We start from the raw sequence: 21,991 nt of genomic DNA on the forward strand, positions 1-21,991 counted from the left end.
AATATAGCCAGGAAAGAAAGCACTTTTGTGAATAATGAAAAATGGCTAGCATGGTAATTCTGTTCACTTATGAATAAGACTCAGTTTGTAGTATAGTACAGTTCTTATCTTATTACTTGTCTATCCTTCAGGCATATAATGAAGGTCAAAGTCATAACAGAAAATCTGGGATCAAAAAGAAGCCAAAAAGTAGAAAGGTATATATACAGATTTAAGATCTTATAAATATTAATTCATTGGACTTTTTATTAAATAATTTAATATATCTAAAGAGCTTAGAATTGTCCGTGGTATATTGTAAGTTCTTAATCAATATTACCAATTGTTTTTGTCATTGTTACAAAGTGGTACTCTCCAGACAAAAATTAGATTATCAATAACCCTCTTAAAAAGAGCCTCTTTCTGAAAATACCTAGAAAATTCACTATAACGCTACTACTACAGCATGAATCACAAAAACAATGAAAACATTATAGTGAGGAATAAATAAAATATTAACAAATGAGATTTTCCCATAAATATTGATTGTATGTCACCATTATTTCCATTATTGAAAATACAGCTCCGTAGACTGAATATATCCTTCAAAACAGTTTGAATTAAATATAGTACCTTTGAAAGATGGGAAGAAATAACATGTTTGTTGTGATCTAACACAAAGGATATAGGTAAATTTAAATATAGCCCTAATATGTTTCAGTCCAGAGAACTCAGAACTGACTGTAAGTTAAAAATCAGCTACAGTGAACTTCTGGTAAACATGGAAGCATAGGTAGACGTGCTTTACCTCCTCATATAACCACAGAAAAAATTACAACCAGATCTCAAAACTAATAACACCCAGAACCATCAGAAAATTGAGCTATATGGAAGTCTAACAAACAAGGATTTAAAGAAGCTACATTCATCCAGGCCAGTAGGAGGGATCGAGTGATGGAGAGGGTCTGAGAGACGATGTGGTGCAAAAAGATAGCTACAGTGGAATGGATGACCCCACATTCACACGTGGTAGATAAAAATTGGGAGGGATATCTTGGGAGTGAGTGATCCCAGCCCGAGGCCAGACCTCACAGCCCAGGTCTCCCACTACCATGAAGATAAATTCCCAGTTACCTCTGGCTGTAAAAACCAGTGGGGTTTGGGACGGCAGAAGAAACTTCTGGATTTTTGCCTCTTAAAGGGCCTGTGCAGGCTGGTGGGAAAAACTGCCAGATTTTTGCTGCTTGAAGGGCTGCACCGACTTAGGGCTTATGCAAACCCACCCATTCTGGGGTTCGCCCCCAGGACAGCAGCTATGGGAAGTGGATAAAGTGACAACAAGTGGGGCAAGTGCCAGGCAAACTCCCAGGTTCCAGGCAGCGGCGCTGACCTCTCCAAGACCTCCCCCTACACAAAGCCACAGAGATGAAGCAGGTTGTCCTGCCCTGGCAATTACCTAGGACTCCACTGCCACAATTTACAGGTGCCTTCCCTACTTAGACATGCTACCAAGACAGGGAGTAAAAGCAGCTCTACCTAACACAGAAACAAACAGAAAGAGTCTGCCAAATTGAGGAGACAAAGAAATATGGCCCAAATGAAAGAACAGAACAAAACCCCAGAAACAGAACTAAACAAATTAGCCAACCTAACAGATGCAGAGTTCAAAACTCTAGTCATCAGGATGCTCAGAGAACTCACTGAATACAGAAAAATCATAAAGGAAGAAATGAAGGTTACACTAAGAGAAATGAAAAAAAAAAATACACAGGAAACCAACAGTGAAGGGAAGGAAGCTGGGATTCAAATCAACAATACGAAACATAAGGAAGAAATAAACAATTGACCAGAGCAGAAAGAAGAAAAAAGAATACAAATAACCGAGGATAGGCTTAGGAACCTGTGGGACATCTCCAAACATGCTAACATCCAAACCACAGGGATGCCAGAAAGAAAAGAGGAAGAGCAAGAAATTGAAAACTTATTTGAAAAAAAAAATGAAAGAAAGCTTCCTTAATTTGGTGAAGGAAATAGATGTACAAGCCCAGGAAGCACAGAGGGTCCCAAACAAGTTGGACCCAAAGAGGACCACACCAAGACACATCATAATTAAAATGCCAAAAGTTAAAGGTAAAAAGAGAATTTAAAAGCAGGAAGAGAAAAGCAGAGAGTTACCTACAAAGGAGTTCCCATAAGACTGTCAGCTGATTTCTCAAAAGAAACTTTGCAGGCATGAAGGGACTGGCAAGAAGTATTCAAAGTGATGAAAAGGAAGGACCTACAGCCGAGATCACTCTATCCAGAAAAGCTATCATTTAGAATGGAAGGGCAAATAAAGTACTTCCCAGACAAGGTAAAGCTAAAGGAGGTCATCATCACCAAGACATGATTACACGAAATGTTAAAGAGACTTATTTAAGGAAAAGAAGATCAAAACCATGAACATTAAAAAAGACAACAAATTCACAATTATCAACAACTGGATTTAAAAACAGAAACAAAACAAACTAAGCAAACAATCAGAGCAGGAACAGAATCATAGATATGGAGATCATTTGGAGGGTTATTGCTGGGAGAGGGAAGGGGGAGCATAGGGGAAGTGGTGCAGGAATTAAGAAGCATATTTGGTAGGAACAAGATAGACAGGGGGTTGTTAAGAACAGTATAAGAAATAGAGAAGCCAAAGAACTTACATGCATTACCATGGACATGAACAAAGGAGGTAGATTGCTGGATGAAAGAGGGGAACAGGGGTACAGGAGGAAAAAGGGGAGAAATTGGGACAACTCTAACAGCATAATCAATAAAATGTACTTAAAAATAAAAATTCAGCTACATCGAAGACAAACTTTACAAGAGAGATAAATATAAAACTAATGAAATAAAGTAATATAAACAAGAAAGATGTTCAGTGAACGTGCTTACAGTCAAAACTTTATAAACTAATTAGATCAGTTTTCTATTTTTATGTAAGGTAAACAAGGGTTTTCAAATATGAATGAGCTGAATTGGATCCCCAACCTCAGTCACTTAGGAGCTGTGATAGCTCTTTATTACTTACCCCCCTTAACCTTTTAAAATTTCAGTGCAGCATCTTACTATGGATAAAATGATCCCCACACGTCTAATAACTTCATGTGCTTCTTAGGAAACTTAACCTCCTTAAGTCTCAGCATCTTCTTCTGTGTTACGTAGAAAATATTCTTCATAATAATAATTTTATAGGGTTATTATATTAAATGATAATCACCAAAGATTAAATGATAACTCATGAGTGTGTTGAGAATGGTGTCTGGCACACAGATGTGCCACCACATAGTAACAATTATCATTATTAAATCTAGTCCCAACATTCAGCCTCCATTAAATTAGCGAATAGAATGCTCGTGTTCAGCTGTCTATTGTGGGTAGCAAACTCCCCTGAAACACAGTGCTTGAAGAGAACGAACATTCTGTTATATCTCACCCATATTGTGTGGGTCAAGGATTTGCAGGGCTCAGGTGGGTGACTCATTGACTCCATACGGTGCCCACTGTGGTGACAACCAGTAAGTGGTATTCAGTTGTCAGATGGACCAGTCTAGAGGACGCCTTGGAGAGGATGACTATCACCTGCAGTGCCTACATGCCATGTGGCCTCTCCACCATAATGGGGACAGGAAAACTAGACTTCTTAGGTGGTAGTTTAGAGCTTTCAGTGGAAAGGCTCCAAGGGACAGCAACTGGCATAATTACTTCCACTATGTCCTGTTGGCAAAAACTAGTCACAGAATCTGCCCATATTCAAAGGGGGGGACAGAGAATCAACCTCTCAGTGGGAGAAATGACCATCTTTAATACAACATAAGATACCACATAGGTGCTTAGTGTTATAATGAAAGCAACATATCACTATATATGTGGATTATGTGGTACGATATACGTGAGTTACAGCTTTATGGAGATGGACCTTTACACACGGAGTTTAGCAACATATCTTCCATCTGTGCGTTCGCATATTGCAGTACTTCCCTGTCTCACATATAACATGAAGTACTGTATTTTTCAATATTGTCACAATACTCATGAAGTCGATATTCTGAGATGTCAGAAAACTTTTTCTGTTAAAGCAAGTCAGTATTTTATGCTTTGAGACCACAATGGCCACATACAGTTTCTGTTTTATATTCTTTTTTGTTTGATTTTAGCAACCTTTTAAAAGTGTAGAAAACTATTCATGGCAGGGTGAGGGGGGAGTTGTGATACAAAAAAATGGAAACAGCTGAAGTCCGCATTTGACCTGAAGCTATAGTTTGGCGACCCTTGAACACATAAAGAGCAATAAAAATGTTAATGAATCCAATCCTAAACTATGAAGATGACTACAAAGTAGAAGTACAGATCCTGCAAAATCTAGGACTTTCAACCTTAGGTCCTTCGAAGAGCACGAAAAGTAAAGGAAAAATAACTTTTATTAAGAATTTAACTTGTTCCAGGGAGTGTTGGGTTCTCCTATAAAAGTATCATAATAACTTCAACAACCTCAAAGGTGGCTTATTCCCACTACATAGATAGAATTAAAATACGAGTTATTTGAAGGTGAGAATCTGGGTTTCACTCATACTCAAAATCTAACACAGGGCCTGATATAAAATAGAGTTTAAATGCATGTTGGAGGAATAGAATTAAATAATAAAAAATCAAGGTTCAGGGAGATTCATCAAAATCATGGCGGTCCACAGTGGAAGTCCTGGGATTCAAAGCCAGCCTCTTTGATCCCCAGTACCCCGCCTGCCTCCCCTTCACCACGCTGCCACTCAGCAACTCGTGGCACCAACAATGTGGTCCAAACATTATGTCTTAAAGCAGCGTAATTATTGTCCTTAGGAAAATATCATTACACCGTGTTTACTTATAAAGTAGGTTATGTAAATTCTTAACATTTATTTTATTTTACAGTTGAATTTGTGATTTGGGGGAATCTTTGAGATTCATGTTTTACTCATTATAACTACTCTCTATCAATGTTTTTAATTATGACAAGCAAGGGAGTTTTTGTAGGGCCTAAAGTTTATATAATTTAGGTTACTCAAGAAAAACAACATAAAATATGACATATAGTTACAAAATGAATACATATTTAAAATCATAAAAAGACATTGCGAGAAATTTCACGTTTAAAAAATGTGGCAAATTAAAAAAGTATCAAAATGTCTCACCCAAAACTCATAATTTATCATCTACTTAATGAACTGACACATTTCTATAATACTTATTTTTTGGAACTTTGATATGACCAAAACTTCTGAAAAAAATCACATGTAGACTCAATCTGAAATTAAGATATATAGAAGAGTAATTGAAAGGGATTTTTTAAAATCTGAACTGTATCAAGGTTCATAATTATGTAAATACAAAATACTTTGACTTATCGGTATATAGTTGTAAGAGTGTATCACCAAAACTCTTACCCCTTTATTCACTGCATTGGTGGATATAAGGTGCATCATTTCATGTCGAAGTGTCAGACTTTGTCAGGAAAGGGTGTCAGATGTATTAACTCCAATACACTGGGATGCAAAAGTCACCCAGCTGCACACACACGCAGCCTGTGTTTGAGGTCCTGCTCTCTATTTGTGCCCTTAAACACAAGGAATCCGGTAAATTCTGTATTTGCACAATGTTTGTTTAGAAATTGCACACAAAGACACACTCAAAAGACTAGTGTTTTTTAAGTGCATCTTCTGCCTTATTCATAATTCCTGACAGGGGAGAATTTTTGTTTTTACTAGACAGTAATTGAGAAACACATCTCTTCTTGGGCTTTTAAATGTCTAGTAATTAGAAGAACTTTCTACAGGCTTGTTTCTGGTTTTGCACACTTAAGCCTTGATTTCACTCCGCCCCCTTTATATTTCCCGTGATCTCACACCATGGGCTCTTCCATCGCAGTAGAACCTCTGGCACTGTACCTTTGTGCCACCGCAGTGGACGCTGGGGTAATTCTTAGAAGCCATTCTGCACCATGGTTGTTAGCAATAACTTAATGATGAATGAAAAAGCCTACGAATCCACAAAACTACACCCGAACACACCAAAATTAAATGTGTCCCCATTTCAACTTCTCCCCTCACTAGAATGTATCTTTATCTCAAATTTTCCTCAACTAGATCCCACAACTGCCGGGGACTCTCTAACAACTGTTTAAATAAGTGAGCTCTAAGTTGGAGTGAGGAAGCAACATTCTTGACTTATTAGGTTTAAATTCTTCTCTTGCACATTTGAAATGTATATGACTGTGCAAACATGTTATTGCAGCCCCCTCATACAAGGTCCTGGAAGAGGCTGGTGCAAGTGAGAGACCCTGAACGCAAGTGAGAACCATTAGCATCGCATCAAGGCTGCCCACGAGGGTGATTCAGGAACTGAAGAGCCTGGACGGAAGACAGTCGTTTTTAGTAGTTGAAGGCAATACTGGTTTATGGACCTTCGGAAAATACTATTTTATAAGGCAGGATAAAACAGAAACTGGGGCACTGCCTTGGTTTCAGTGCTATCTTTTTCAGTTTACCATGGTTTTCTCACACCCTCTCTCCTGTGTTTTAAATAGATCTGTTTTTCAACAAAGATAGAAGCAATTCTTCTTGTTTATTAGATGAAAAGGGAAGGTTTATATCAGGTGTCGCTGAAAAGGCTGGAGTGGGTTCCCTTTCTTCCCTCCACATAGGCAGACATGATCAGACTGTAGGTAACATCTGGAGAGGGAAAGAGAAACACCAGGAAAAGAATGAGCTAAACCTGTTAGGGCTGAATTTAGACAGATACTGTGACTAATCACAGCTGTTACCTTAATAATGCATCAAAACAGTTAATATTTTATACATAAGTTAGTCAAATTAAAAGCTTCTATTTATATCCTCATAATCGTTTTTATCCAGTCGTCGGAGACAATATTGAAAATCAGTTACACGTCCAAGACAGGAAATAAAAAGAATAACCATAAACACAGAGTCATTATTATCTTTCCATCTGTGAGTCAAAAGTACTTTAGCAAAAACCCTGTTCCACATTTTAGACTCTATAGCAGTTACTAAGGGTGAGGTAAAAAAAAGAAACTTAACTAGACTGAACCATGTTTACAGATGTTACCAATCAAATTTATATAGCTTTTTTGAAGAACTTGCTTTGCTAATGGAACTGTATTTTCAACTATGGTTAAAAAGCACATTGCTGATTTAGAGAGATGTGTGGTTTAAGTCCCTATTGCCTATTTGGTAACACTTTTAGTTCAGCTTTACTTGGATAACTCATGTATTTTATCAAGTAAGTGCTGAAATGGGTATTTAAGACATACTTTCCAAGGTAGTATTGGTCTGGAGCTTTTTGACAATCTCCCGGCATTGGTCCTAGGTCAAGCTAACCATCAGCTGGACTGATAGAGTTGACCAATGGTTTCATTCTGGCCACCTATGTTCCCTTCGGAAGTGGAATGACAACTTTCACTCTGACACCCCAAACAGAGTCAGTAACCACAAAGAACCACAAGGGGGCCGGGAAGTCAATCCTGCCCTAGGCCCAGAGGCCAGAGGCAGAAATATTTGGTAACACGTCCCACTGAATTACCTTTTAAGGGTCAACATCAGTCATTGGGAAATATATTGTTGTTAACGTAGTCAGTCAAATGTACTATATTAACCACTCTAGAAACATGACACATTTTGCATTTCCTAAATGCAATGTTTTAATTTTGATGGGATAAAATTTTGTACTACCTGGTGTTTGTAATTAACATGAGAAGTGAACCAGTTAGCATAGGTCAGCATAGTTAGGGGCTCAAACTTATAAAGCTAATTCATAACTTCAAACCATTCTTAGTACAAGAAAGGTCATTTATTTGAGTGTTATATTCATAAAAGCCATTATAATGAGATTCCACCACCCCAATCCTTAAAATATTATCTAGTTTAGAGGCCATTACTCACAGCATTTGACATATCCTACTATGATAGTAAAGAAATGCCAAATGTCTCAAGTTTCTATTGCAAAGGGCATTGGGGTGTTCAATTTTACCTCAGATAGTGACAAAGAACAGCTTTAGATGGCCACAAATAATATGATATGCTCTTTTGACCTACCAAGGGTCTTTTAATCCAAAACACACCGAAATTTTGCAAAATACTGTGCTTTCTTCCCAAGCTTAGGTTTTTGCAAATGTATAAAAGTCAGTGTAAGGGTAGAAAAAAATCCATATATTATCTTGTAAATAAAAGTCAATGTGTTTGTCAGTACTGGACTAGATCTTTGTGTATGTAGCATAAATTATAAATCTATGCTATATTATGTATGATTTGACATTTAAAACTTTAAAAATTTAAAAAAATCAACTCTCTATGCTAAGCTTAAAGTGAGAATCATTTCTGTCAAGTATCATTTTAAAACTGAGAACACTTTTTAAATTGGCAAATCACACAGCCTATGAATGGATATTTAGATAAACACTTAACAATTATTTTCATGAGTTTTTTTCCCCTGTAAACAGAGTTTTCATAGTGGCCTTGTGGAAATGTTCTGTAGTTATCCAGTAGGTAGTACGAATCAATTTAGTTTCATTGTTAGCTTGTATTCTTCTTTTATTGATATATTGCAATATAAGGCTTTGTGTAACATGATTTCATAATTTAAATGGCACAACTGGTTCTATTTCTTGGCTGGAGACCAATTAAATAACCACTGATGCAAGCAGTTACTACCTGCTTAAAAGGAAATCTGTGGTTTCCTTATTTAAACTGCTGAGTTTTAATGTCCATCAAAACGTCTGTTATTGCAATGAATAATTTAGCCATTTCAGTCTACTACACATTTTAACACTACAAGGTTGGATTTAAGGTTGCAAAATATGCCTAACGTTTCTCATAGTCCCAAGGATCAGAATCATACTTGCTAGAAGACAATAGTTATGCACAGTTAACATTTACTATTTGAAATGTTTAAGGGACAATCATTTCTAATCATTTAGTGAAGAAAGACTAAATAATTAAATTTACCAAATCTAGCAGGGGTAGGATTGATCGTACAGGCTTCAAAAGCGTATCTACACATGTGTAAGTGGACATAAAAGGATCCTTTTAAAAAGATGAAAGGTCAATGAATTTGAAGATGTAGAGGTGTCATTTCCTCTGTTTGTCCCTTGGTGGAGTTCTTGAGTCACTTTCTCCCTTCCCGTCAAACTGCTTTCTATTTTCTTCCAGAACTGGCTATTCTGTTTACTGTATTTAACCTTTTTCTAGTATTATTGTGCATATAGCGTCTATAATAAATGGAAGCCACCCTGAGATCGTGTCTCCAGCACCTACTTCTTTGTATCTTTACCCATAAACTTTTGTTGTCGTTACTTCTCTTCCTGTCTTTTCTTGAGGCTTAAACTACATCAAGGACCCTGAGTGTTATTTTTCAGCCCAGTCACTGAAATTTAACTGCATAACAGTTTCAAGCAAGCAAGGTTAGTAGGTAAATTAACACACACACACACACACACACACACACACACACCGAACATTGTAAGTTAAAGATATTTGGCATAGAAAGGAAATTATTTTCCAAACTTTTGTTAAACGTCCATTTCCTATTTTATATCTTGGTTTCAAAGGGACATTTCTTATTATTGTCCTTAAAAACGAAAAAAAATAATAAATCCCCTACATTTCGACATTCCCTCAAACATTGTTGCTTCATACAGTTGATGATGTACTATTACTCTGATCAGCGCAGGTTTTAGGACACTGATCTCGGTTTCTCTCTTCAGTTCTGGCCGTCAAAGCAGCAGCACCAGCAGCCGGCTCTTTAATTTATTGCAGCCGGTTACACTTTCGATCCCATTTCCTTCTGAACCCTTTCCTCTCAGGTTGAGAAGATAAATGCAGCCTCGGGGCTGAAAAGCCGGGAGGGGTTTGCGGGTGGGAGCGAAGCCGGATATCGTATTCCCTTGGTGAGGTCTAGCACGGGGGTGGGGAGAGGGGTGGGGGATTAAGTCCCCGGTTCCATTTAATGAAATTGCTGAGCACTTGTGACACTGGCTGTAAGACTGCGGAAATGGGGCGGGGGTGGGGGAAACCGCTTCTCGCCTTCATTCATCCTCCGCGCCGGCGGAAGGCTGGAGTAGGAGTGTCATTCTCTAGACAGGGGGCGGAAGAGGATCGCGAGCTCCGGCCGCGACAAGGGCGCCCCGAGGTCTCCTCTAACCTCGCCCACACCCCACCCCGCTCGTTCCGTACCCTTTCCCTAGAGCCGCGTCGCGGAGCTAAGCCGCCGAGGTTCCTCGGCTGCAACCGCAGAAAGGTGGGAGCCAGGCACCAGCGGGGGGAGGGACGCCAGGAGGCTTCACGGCTCTGGCAGTCTGGCCGCGCTGTTCTCCATGCTGCACACGTCGGACCCATTTCCCACGCTGACTTGGCGCGGCGGCAGAGTTGGTAGGGATGAGAGTAGGGAGGACGGGCTGGGGACTACCTCCCGCTTGCAATGAGAAAACGACTGCACTGTGAAGGACACGCTGCACCCCGGGTCATCTGGGAGGAAATTTGCTGCGCGCTCGGGAAAAAGACACCCACTCCTTCGCCCCCCATGACTGTGCACCTGGAGAGTGCGCGCTGGGGCGGTGGGTGAATGTTTGAAGATGTGGAGGGGTTTGTTCAAGTTTACGGTCTGATGAGGAACGAGGGAGTGCGCCACGTCTCCGTCCACACAGCTGCCTGAAGTTTGCAAAATCTTAGTAAAGGCGGCGAGGGGGTTGAGTGCACTGCACCATATTGCCGCGCATCGGAATGCACCCGTGAAAGACCGCGGAGTAGAGACAGCTTCCTTCTTTCGCCTGGGATCCTGGCAAAAAAGGGGATCAGGTGTTGAGGGTGGCAGGCACCCTGATAAACCAGAGTTTGCCAAATATGTAGGGGATTCGGGGTTAATGCCACTTAGCCAGCCGCGGAGGCGCTGCGGCACCCGCTCCCGTCCGCCGCCGCCCCCCCGCCCCCCCCACGCCCCCGTCCGCGGCTTCAGACTGCGGCGGTGCGCACTGAGTCTGCGCGCCGGGATTTTCTCGCTGATGTTGCAGATATAGAGCTGAGAGGCGCGGGTGGTGGCAGCGGCTGGGGTGGGCTGGGGTGGGAGGGGGTGGACCAGGGTCGGGGGGAGGCCGGTTCCCGGCCTGGCCGCGGAGGAGGAGCCGGCACCCGGAGCGTTGCTGCTTTAGCAGACTGGAAAATACTCGCCAGCTCCCTGACACATACCACACACACTTCCACCTCCGCGCCTCACTATCCCCCTTAGGGAAAGCTTGGAAATCTCTGCCGCTTCCCTCCCCACTCCTGCTGGCTGCGCCCGCTCAAACAACCGCGCGCTACAGCTGCCCGTAGACTTTATTGGTGTTTATCTGGTTTAAATCATTCTGCCTGCTCACACAGGTCTCATAAAGATAGAGTACCCACTACGGACAGATTTTTTGTTTTTCTTTTCGCTTTAAATTTTCCTTTAAGGGGCGGCGCTTCAATGCCCGTAGCTTGGACAGACGAGCTAAGTAACAACCAAATTCCAGCAGAAGCCCCTTGTTCTCTTTTGACAGGGTAAGAATTCTCCCCAAATATCTCCTGCCCGCTTCAACCTCCTTAATCTTGGTGCCCCCCACTCCTTTAACCACTGCTGAAATAAATGCAGAGTAAATGGCTACAGTTCAGAAAACACAGCTAGAACTGAGATCTCAAGAGGCGGGCTGCAGTGGCCGTGATTGAATCTTAGGGAAGCCTCGCATGGGGAACTTCCATGTACGATCAAGTGGCACAAAGTCATAAAAAGGAAAGAAAAAGGAGCTAGGGACACTTCGGTACACAAAGTTGCCATTAAAGTTTATTTCCCTTTTATCCAGATAGGTGACGCTACACTTTGCCAGTTACTAAAGGCTGCAGGTTTTTGCTCAGAAAATGTTGAGGCTTCCAACGTGTGTTTATTCCCCAGGCGCGCGCACAAAAACGGTCTACCCCCGTAAGCAAGCAAGAAGACAGGACTGCCAAGCATTTAAACAAAGACAAGCGCCAGCCCACCAACCCTAACCCCAGTCCACCGAAGTCCACGCTCCCCAAAAAGGACCTCTCTCCCGCTTTCTCTGGAGTTTTACGGTCTTTCCTAACCACTGCAGCCCATCATGGTTTCTCAGAACACCAGCGAGGCTCCCCGGGCGCACGCGGGGTCCCCCAAGCCACGGGTAATCATCCCCTAACCAAGATCGCAAACCCGAGAAACATCGTGGGGGTGGGGAATAGGCTCTAAGAAGGGGGAGAGGTCGCAGGGGAAACGTTTCCAGACCCCGCTCCAGCGCTCTCATAGACGCACTGGGCGTTAAAGAGAGGAGGAAATTTACCAGCCCAAAGGAGGGAAAACAAGTCCCTCCGAGAAGACAGTGGCTGCATTCGCTGGGGACCTGGGCAGGGGGCGGCGGGGAGAGTGCTTTAGCTTAGGGGCAGACTGATTAGGACAGTGCACACTCCGAGTGGCCCCGGGAGCTGAAGCCCGGCTTTCCCGAGCGCGGCGGCTGACTAGTCCTCCCTCCTGCCGCCTCCTCCCCCCTGCAACACACACACTCCTCCCTCCGTCTCTGCGAGTGTGTAGTTTCAGCGCTTCAGCTGCTATCGCCGCCGCCGCTGCTGCAGCAGCGTCAGGGACAAGCTTGAGCCACTAGCAGCAACCACCACTTTGGGCAAACTTGCGGGTTTCCAGCTCGCGGCTCCTGAGTGGGAGCTTCCCACTTGCCATTCAGTGTCTTAGAGCCGTGGCGGCCCGAGGGGCGGCGGGAGCGCCCGCGCCAGACTCTCTTTGACGCGAAAGGGGACGAGACAACTGCGGAATTCACCCGCCGAGCCAGGGCACTTCCGAGGCAACAACCGACTGGCACTTTTTCTCCCCTTGGCAAACTGTTTTTGTTTCGCGCCCCCCCCCCCACCCCAAGCTACTTGGCAGCTGTCTTTGACTCCACCTCCCCCTCCACTCCCTCCCCAATGCCTTTGGCTTTTCTTCGGAAATCCGGACAGAATTGGGCATCTTTGTTAATTGCCGTTGGGAGAGCCTGGTCAGGGGCACTCGCCGGGCCAACGTCGCCTGCGCACAGAGCCGGGTTTGCACACCTTTGAACTGCAAAGGGATCAAGTTCAGCTCGAGTTGCCTGCATTGGGACTGGGTGGAAGGAAACGGATAGTGCAGGAGGAGAGAGAGTGGGAGAAGGGGAAAGGGGAAAGGAGAGGAGGGAGGAGGAGGAGGGAGGAGAGAGGGAGGGAGGGGAGGGATCGAGAGAGCGGGGAGAGAGAGAGAGAGAGAGAGAGAGGCTGCAATCTCCTCCCTGAATCGCGCACAGCGCTGCAGATCCCAGTGCTCCGACATGCGGGCCGAATGCAGGTGAGGAAAGGCACGGACTCTGCGGCTGCGAACCCAAACTTGGGCGCCGCGCGGTGCGCTCGGCTCAGCCTTCGCCCCCACGGGCGAACTGCTGCTGCGGTTTCAGAGGGCGGCTTCGTGACTAATGACCTTGCGCAGAGTTGTTAAGAAAAAAAAAGAAAAGCAGCTCTCGGGGTGAGAAGGGACCGACTCTGAACATGGCTCGGGCTGCTCTTGGGCGCGCGGGGGGAATCCGGACGCGGACCGCTCTGTAAGGCGAGTGGTCTCCGTTGCTCGGTGCCCGAAGCAACCTGACGGGTGTTTTTCATTCTCAATCTGTTGACTGGCTCCCCCTCTGCCTGAACGGAGTCGGAGTTGAGACTGGCTTGTTGCTGACCCCAGCGCCTCGTGCAGGAAGCGACTCACGTTTTTCTGGGCAGCCGGAGCAGAAGCTGGGTCTGGACTGAGTGGCTGAAACGTGAATTGGACTCAACTCGAGTAGCAGCAAAGACTGGCAGGGTTGGCCGGCGGGGGAGGCTGCAGGCTCGCTCCCCGCCGCTTCCCGGCTCCACCGCCCGCCTGCCGGAGCGGTACCGGCCCCTTCCGACAGAGCCAGGACGGGAGCCCGGGATCCTCCGCTTGCTGCGGGGATGACTCCGGGGGGGCGCCGAGCCCGTGGCGCGCAGTGTCCCGTGAACTGTGAGTACTGCGACTGAACGGCGGCCAGCGAGCGGGCGATTAGCACCCATTGCATGAATTATGAAACAATAACTTTCGGAAGAAGCAGGAGGAAAAAAAAAAAGGATCTATCGCTGGTTTCCCCTGGCCGACTCTACACCCTGCTCTTGCCCCCTCCCACCTCTCCCTCTCGCTTTTTCCTTTCCCGGAGAGAGGAGAGGTCTGGGAGGAGGGCAGGCGGCCGGCCCCGGAGGAGGGGGGCGCCGAGGGGGCTGCGATTAGAAGGAGCAGTAGCAGCAGCAGCAGGAGAAGATGCTGAGGATGCGGACCGCGGGATGGGCGCGCGGCTGGTGCCTGGGCTGCTGTCTCCTCTTGCCGCTCTCGCTCAGCCTGGCCGCCGCCAAGCAACTCCTCCGGTACCGGCTGGCCGAGGAGGGCCCAGCAGATGTCCGGATCGGCAACGTCGCCTCGGACCTGGGCATCGTGACCGGCTCGGGTGAGGTGACGTTCAGCCTCGAGTCAGGCTCCGAGTACCTGAAGATCGACAACCTCACGGGAGAGCTGAGCACTAGTGAGCGGCGCATCGACCGCGAGAAGCTGCCCCAGTGTCAGATGATCTTCGACGAGAACGAGTGTTTCCTGGACTTCGAGGTGTCGGTGATCGGGCCCTCGCAGAGCTGGGTGGACCTGTTCGAAGGTCGGGTCATCGTGCTGGACATCAACGACAACACGCCCACCTTCCCTTCGCCGGTGCTCACCCTCACGGTGGAGGAGAACAGGCCGGTGGGCACTTTGTACCTGCTGCCCACAGCCACCGACCGCGACTTCGGCCGCAACGGCATCGAGCGCTACGAGCTGCTCCAGGAACCCGGGGGAGGTGGCGGCGAGGGTCGGCGCGCCGGGCCTGCAGACAGCGCCCCCTACCCCGGGGGCGGCGGGAACGGCGTCAGCGGCGGCGGCTCCAAGCGGCGGCTGGACGCACCAGAGGGTGGCGGCGGCGGGACCAACCCCGGCGGCCGCAGCAGCGTCTTCGAACTGCAGGTGGCCGACACCCCGGATGGCGAGAAGCAGCCGCAGCTGATCGTGAAGGGGGCGCTGGACCGCGAGCAACGCGACTCCTACGAGCTGACCCTGCGGGTGCGCGACGGGGGCGATCCGCCCCGCTCCTCACAGGCCATCCTGCGGGTGCTCATCACCGACGTGAACGACAACAGCCCCCGCTTCGAGAAGAGCGTGTACGAGGCTGACCTGGCCGAGAACAGCGCCCCAGGGACCCCTATTCTGCAGCTGCGTGCCACTGACCTGGACGTGGGGGTCAACGGGCAGATCGAGTACGTGTTCGGGGCAGCTACGGAGTCCGTGAGGCGGCTGCTGCGCCTGGACGAGACGTCCGGCTGGCTCAGTGTCCTGCACCGCATAGACCGCGAGGAGGTGAACCAGCTGCGCTTCACCGTCATGGCCCGCGACCGCGGGCAGCCCCCCAAGACCGACAAGGCCACCGTGGTCCTCATCATCAAGGATGAGAACGACAACGTGCCGTCTATTGAAATCCGCAAGATTGGGCGTATCCCACTCAAGGACGGGGTGGCCAACGTGGCCGAGGACGTTCTGGTCGACACTCCCATCGCCCTGGTGCAGGTGTCCGACCGAGACCAAGGGGAGAATGGGGTGGTCACCTGCACCGTGGTCGGGGACGTGCCCTTCCAGCTCAAGCCAGCCAGCGACACGGAAGGCGACCAGAACAAGAAAAAGTACTTCCTGCACACCTCGGCCCCTTTGGACTATGAGACCACCCGGGAGTTTAACGTGGTCATAGTGGCGGTGGACTCAGGCAGCCCCAGCCTCTCCAGCAACAACTCTCTGATTGTCAAGGTGGGAGACACCAACGACAACCCACCGGTCTTCGGCCAGTCAGTGGTGGAGGTCTACTTTCCTGAGAACAACATCCCTGGTGAGAGGGTGGCCACAGTGCTGGCGACAGACGCCGACAGCGGGAAGAACGCGGAGATAGCTTACTCCCTGGACTCCTCCGTGATGGGGACATTCGCCATCGATCCCGATTCTGGGGACATCCTCGTCAATACAGTACTGGACCGCGAGCAGACCGACAGGTACGAGTTTAAAGTTAACGCCAAAGACAAAGGCATCCCGGTGCTGCAGGGCAGCACCACGGTGATCGTGCAGGTGGCCGACAAGAATGACAATGACCCTAAGTTTATGCAGGACGTCTTTACCTTTTATGTGAAAGAAAACTTGCAGCCCAACAGCCCCGTGGGAATGGTCACAGTGATGGATGCTGACAAGGGGCGCAATGCAGAGATGAGCCTCTACATCGAGGAAAACAGTAACATTTTTTCCATTGAAAATGACACTGGGACCATTTACTCCACAATGTCTTTTGACCGGGAACATCAGACCACATACACATTCAGAGTCAAGGCTGTGGACGGAGGCGATCCTCCCAGATCAGCCACAGCCACCGTCTCTCTCTTCGTTATGGATGAGAATGACAATGCTCCCACAATTACCCTTCCCAAAAACATTTCCTACACTTTACTGCCACCTTCAAGTAATGTCAGGACAGTAGTAGCTACAGTGTTGGCAACAGACAGCGATGATGGTATCAATGCAGACCTTAACTACAGCATTGTGGGAGGGAATCCCTTCAAGCTCTTTGAGATTGATTCCACCAGTGGTGTGGTTTCCTTAGTGGGAAAACTCACCCAAAAGCATTATGGTTTGCACAGGTTGGTGGTGCAAGTGAATGACAGTGGGCAGCCTTCCCAGTCCACCACGGCCCTGGTGCATGTGTTTGTCAATGAAAGTGTCTCTAATGCAACTGTGATTGACTCTCAGATAGCCAGAAGTTTGCACACCCCACTCACCCAGGACATAGCTGGTGACCCAAGCTATGAAATTAGCAAGCAGAGACTTAGTATTGTCATCGGGGTGGTTGCTGGAATTATGACAGTGATCCTAATCATCTTAATTGTAGTGATGGCAAGGTACTGCCGTTCCAAAAACAAAAATGGCTATGAGGCTGGCAAAAAAGATCATGAAGACTTTTTTACACCCCAGCAGCATGACAAATCTAAAAAGCCTAAAAAGGACAAGAAAAACAAAAAATCCAAGCAGCCTCTCTACAGCAGCATTGTCACTGTAGAAGCTTCTAAACCAAATGGACAGAGGTACGATAGTGTCAACGAGAAGCTGTCAGACAGCCCCAGCATGGGCCGATACCGATCCGTTAACGGTGGGCCTGGTAGTCCTGACCTGGCCAGGCATTACAAATCCAGCTCCCCATTGCCCACTGTCCAGCTTCACCCCCAGTCACCAACTGCAGGAAAAAAACACCAAGCCGTACAAGATCTACCACCAGCCAACACATTTGTGGGAGCAGGAGACAACATTTCAATTGGATCAGATCACTGCTCTGAATACAGCTGTCAAACCAATAACAAGTACAGCAAACAGGTAAGCTGCATCTCAGATATATTTAAATATCCCAGGCAAGGCTAATGACTCTGAGACAGAAAGCGCCTCCTGCAAAGTTTGGTCTTCTCTTTTTTTAGACCTGTGATTTAAAGCTTCAATAGCAGCAATTTAATGTTAACTCATTCATCATTAACTTGGTAGAGGCCATCTATGCAAGGTACACCGCTGCCTTTTTCAAGTTAGACCAGTGTTTACTAAGCTACTACAGAAAACGTGCGAGATAGGCAGTGTTTTGTGCTTCCCTTTGCACTTGACAGCCCAAATCCATCCTACATTTACTGTTTCCAGAACAAATATGTATATACAGTTTGGATGATTAGCTTTAACCTGAAATTATTTTCTTTTGTGGCTACTAAGTAGATAACTGTATCCAGGGAGAATTTCTAAAGTTAACTACTGGTGTCTATGCAACTCCATACTATAAAAGTTTTAGCTGTGTTGTTACACATTATGCAGAATTCTACAGATAAGCGAATGCTGACTCATGCAAATATTGCACCAAGTCTGAGATATAGAAGTACTGTTTACATTGACAAAAATGGTGATCTAAAAACATTTAGTGATATGCAAATGTCATGAAAATCACATTTTTAATACTTTGATACCTATAACGATTAGACTTTTATGAGGTTATACAGTCAGCACCTGCATTCTTCCTGTTTTGTATTAAAAGTTTATAAGCTAAAGTACATTGTATGAATCACTTACTAATCCAAGCAAAAAAAGTGTTCATGTTTGATGAACTGTGTGCAAGAATATTTTGGTATGCATTCTGCTAAACCGAGACTATAAAGGTTATGTGGAATATGTGCTACAGTTGTTTCTCAGTGAAATGTGGAAACAGTAAAAAAAAAAGTATAAAATATATTTTTGAAAGTTTTGCTTGTGTGGCATATGTAATACCCACAAAGTTTACTTTTTACACCCAGCAAAGTTTCACATACAGCAAATGAAACCTTTTGGAAACTGTTGAGTGTGATGCTCTAGCAATTCTACCAATAAATCTTCTACTAAGTTACATATTTCTTAATTTCTGGGCTCATTCCAAGAAACACATTTATAACTGTCAGATAGTATTGAATAATAGTTTATCTGTTAGGTATGCTTCGCATGTGGAATATGTAATCTGAGAGGAAGGCAAAGGAAAAAGTTCTTTTATAGCCTCTAAAGATGTAAATTTATGGGCACATTAAAGATATTATAGAAAAGAGATAGTTTCTTACTGCTTTCATACTTTTAAACATTAGTTTCTTAAAGAAATGTTTTCCGTATATAGTATTTGGATAAGGAGAATCAGACTTAATATGGTTTATTATTATATCCAATAATCAAGGCAATCCAAGAAAACACAGGTTGAACTACATTGGATTAAATGGTTGAAAGTAAGTCTTTTGATGCCTGCAAGGCTGAGTTATTTATTTCTTTGAAAGTGAAATTTGACAAGTGGAAAGTTGATACCTGTGGTGTCACCACTTTACCTGGAGTTAGAAGCAGATTTTTGTTTTGTTTTTAGCGCTCTTATCAGTTTTATAAACAAGGACGATTGCAGTTAAAATAATAGTGCTTTTGTAAGATTACTTATAAACACCCAAAAATAAATTGAGATCTGTTGAAATTCCCTTAAAAATGATAATTTGTAATGCAAAGCCCAGAAGAGGGATCTTTCTGCAGAGTATTTACTTCTCAGCTGTTATCCTGATAGGACTTTTTGCCTTGTGGCTGAATGACATTTTCATTCTAAATGGCAGAATCTTAAACTTTTGAGTGGAGGTATCAGTGGCAGATTCATTAGATTTTTTTTTTTTAATGGAACCACCTCATACAGCCTGTGCTGTCACTTAAGCTTTGTTTGGCTCATCAAATGGGGTTAGCTCTATATTCTTGAATATTTAAAACAGCCAATATCAAGACTGTTGTGGCATCCTGTTTAAAAGGCAAAGTGATATGCTTATAAATAAACTAATGTATGGTGTTAGTCTCTTAGCTGAGAAAAAAAAAAAAAGTTCACATACCCTACAAAGCCATTAGAATAAATCATGTAGTTTGCCAAAAATGATTCTGGAAAACTTGCATGTCATTAGATAGTCGACAGATGAATAAACTTTTAACCACAATAAATAACTAACCTAAAATGAAATAAAAGTGAATGGAATACATTCCCCTTAATGTAATTAGTAATAGTAATTGATACACTTCATCTCAATATTGCTGTCAGGGGACAGGGATCCATTTACAAAGTTACATTCTGTTTAGACATCTGACATAATAAAAAGGATCTTTTTTGTTCTGATTTTTATACCATAAATAGATGATTTTTCTCTTTTTATTTTAAAAAGATACTACCTTTAGTTTTTGCACAGTGCCAAAATGCATTTTCTTTGATTAAACCTGACATAAAATAAAGTTTATAAAAAAAAAAATACAGGGTTTTGTTATAATTTCCCCCCTTTGGTACTGAATTCATCTAAGGAAAAATTTGAGGGTTGCCACCTTTTAATTCCTTAAGGCGCAGATTAAAAATCTGATATTTTATCTGACATAAAGCCTTCATTTTTTTATAGCTTTCCTAAATTACTTTATCTCAGTTCTATACTTGATATTATAGAAGTGATTCCTGGTGTTACAGTGTTCTTATCTTCATGACAATTAGACATTTTGAAGTAGTGCTCCCAAGTCCCCTCAGTTGGCTACACTATAATAAATTAAACAGCGTGATAGAACTAAAACTGTAAATAAAGCCACCCTCCCTCCACTTTTGGTTTGCTTTCACAGCTCTGGAGATATTCAAATGAAGCTTCTCTTCTAACCCTGGGGCAGAAGCTGGGCGATGGGTGTTGTAGAATTGCTGGAATTATTTTTAAAATTCACACTTTAGGAAAACTGATAATGTAAACCCCAGGTTTTCCAAGTTTAGACCTTTGCAGTTGAAACCCTTGGTCTATAATACTGTGTCCAGTGGAGCAGAATTTGGATCATTGACAGCACTATGGAGATTAAGTGTACACCTTTCCACTTCGTTCTTCCTTTTGCTTGATAAACCTGGTCTTGGTGGTTATTAAAGTTTTGTAAGTACATCTGTGCGTTTAATTGGTAAAATAAAGATAGAAGCATTTTCTTTTCTTTTTTTTAGCATTTTATTTTTTATTTATTTTTAAATCTCCAGTGCTTTTCTGTGTTAAGTATTTTTTCAATTTTCTTAAAAAGTTAACATAATTCCAAAATATTAGCTGACACATATTAAAGTATAGTTACCACTTTGCTTATTATGCTCAAGTCCTATTGAGCCTGTCCTGGCATTGCTGATACTTAGATAATGCATTGGCAAGTAAAAATTGTATTGTATTTAGTAAATGGAATGTTAGGTACTTTATTTTTGGCAAGAGTATAGAGGATGCAGCTTGAATAAACATTAATTTAAAAATCCATTTGTAGCTGGTCCTGGAATACTCAAAAAAAATTTATATTAACTCCAGTGACAGTTTTCCTTGTGCAAGGAACTGCTGAGTGTCATCTGAATAATGTTCTCTTTAATTGATCAAATTATGCTCAGTATTCATTGTACATTTAGTAAAAATTATGGCAGAAATTATTTTATTTTTTAATTCAATTTTGGAAACAAAAGGATGACATGACTTGCCATTATCTAACAGAGTTCTAAGCACTGAGAAAACTAAATATCAATTTGTATATGCATATTACACCATATACATTATAGTGGAAATGTATCTGCAGGGTGCTACTAACCACAGCTTCCAGTTTTAATTCCATATACAAAATTTCTACAATATGGTTCTGCTGTCTGTAAGCAAAGACACTTTTCAGAAGGTGCAAGGCATCTCTATATGGTGGGATTTCTGCTACCCTTGGCTTGATATCATAGACAGGGAGCTGATAATGGTGACTATGGAACTGTCTTTAGTCAGGAGGTATCTACTAAGGAAGGCAATGTTACCTGGAGCTCTGGATAAAACAAGGAAAGGGTCATCCACTGATCTGATCTGCAGTGAATGTGCAAATTTTTAGGGAAGTCCAGGTATGACAATTTGAACCTTAGTCCAAACTTATGTTAGGTCAATGAATGACTTAGACATAAAACCACAAATTCAATTTAAAGATTTTTAAATAAATCACCATGGAGATAAATATACCCAAATCATTTATTCTTGTTATTTTTCTGAGTAATTACATATTTCATCTATGGAAAAGCATGCACATGTTTCTTACATATCAAAATACCTTGCTCTCCATCTTCCCCCATAAAAACACATACAGATGTATTCCTATAAACCAATTATGACACAATTCAACTTTTATTTTATTGTAGTATTTGCGCATTTATATGAGGAAAATATTTGAACCTTAAACACATACAACATGAAAGTAAATTGTAATAACTACTCAATGTCTGTGTCTAAAAATCACTTGTCATCACACTTCAAATTTAAAAGAC

The 21,991-nt window shown here is 43.7% G+C and overlaps 1 protein-coding gene across 1 annotated transcript in view; it reads left to right on the forward strand.

Moving 5' to 3' along the window:
* Positions 1 to 13,622: 13,622 nt before the first annotated feature.
* The window catches only part of PCDH7 (protocadherin 7), a 409,563-nt gene continuing 401,194 nt past the window's right edge, over positions 13,623 to 21,991 (forward strand). Inside the window, exon 1 of the mRNA XM_054582023.1 lies at positions 13,623 to 17,520. Within this exon, the coding sequence (XP_054437998.1) occupies positions 14,359 to 17,520 (3,162 nt within the window). The 5' untranslated portion in view covers positions 13,623 to 14,358. The remainder of the gene's footprint in view (positions 17,521 to 21,991) is intronic.

The sequence above is a fragment of the Pteronotus mesoamericanus genome, unplaced genomic scaffold (genome assembly GCF_021234165.1).
Source record: "Pteronotus mesoamericanus isolate MK-2021 breed Mesoamerican mustached bat unplaced genomic scaffold, CSHL_Meso_final contig_68, whole genome shotgun sequence".
Classification (NCBI taxonomy): Eukaryota; Metazoa; Chordata; class Mammalia; order Chiroptera; family Mormoopidae; genus Pteronotus; species Pteronotus mesoamericanus.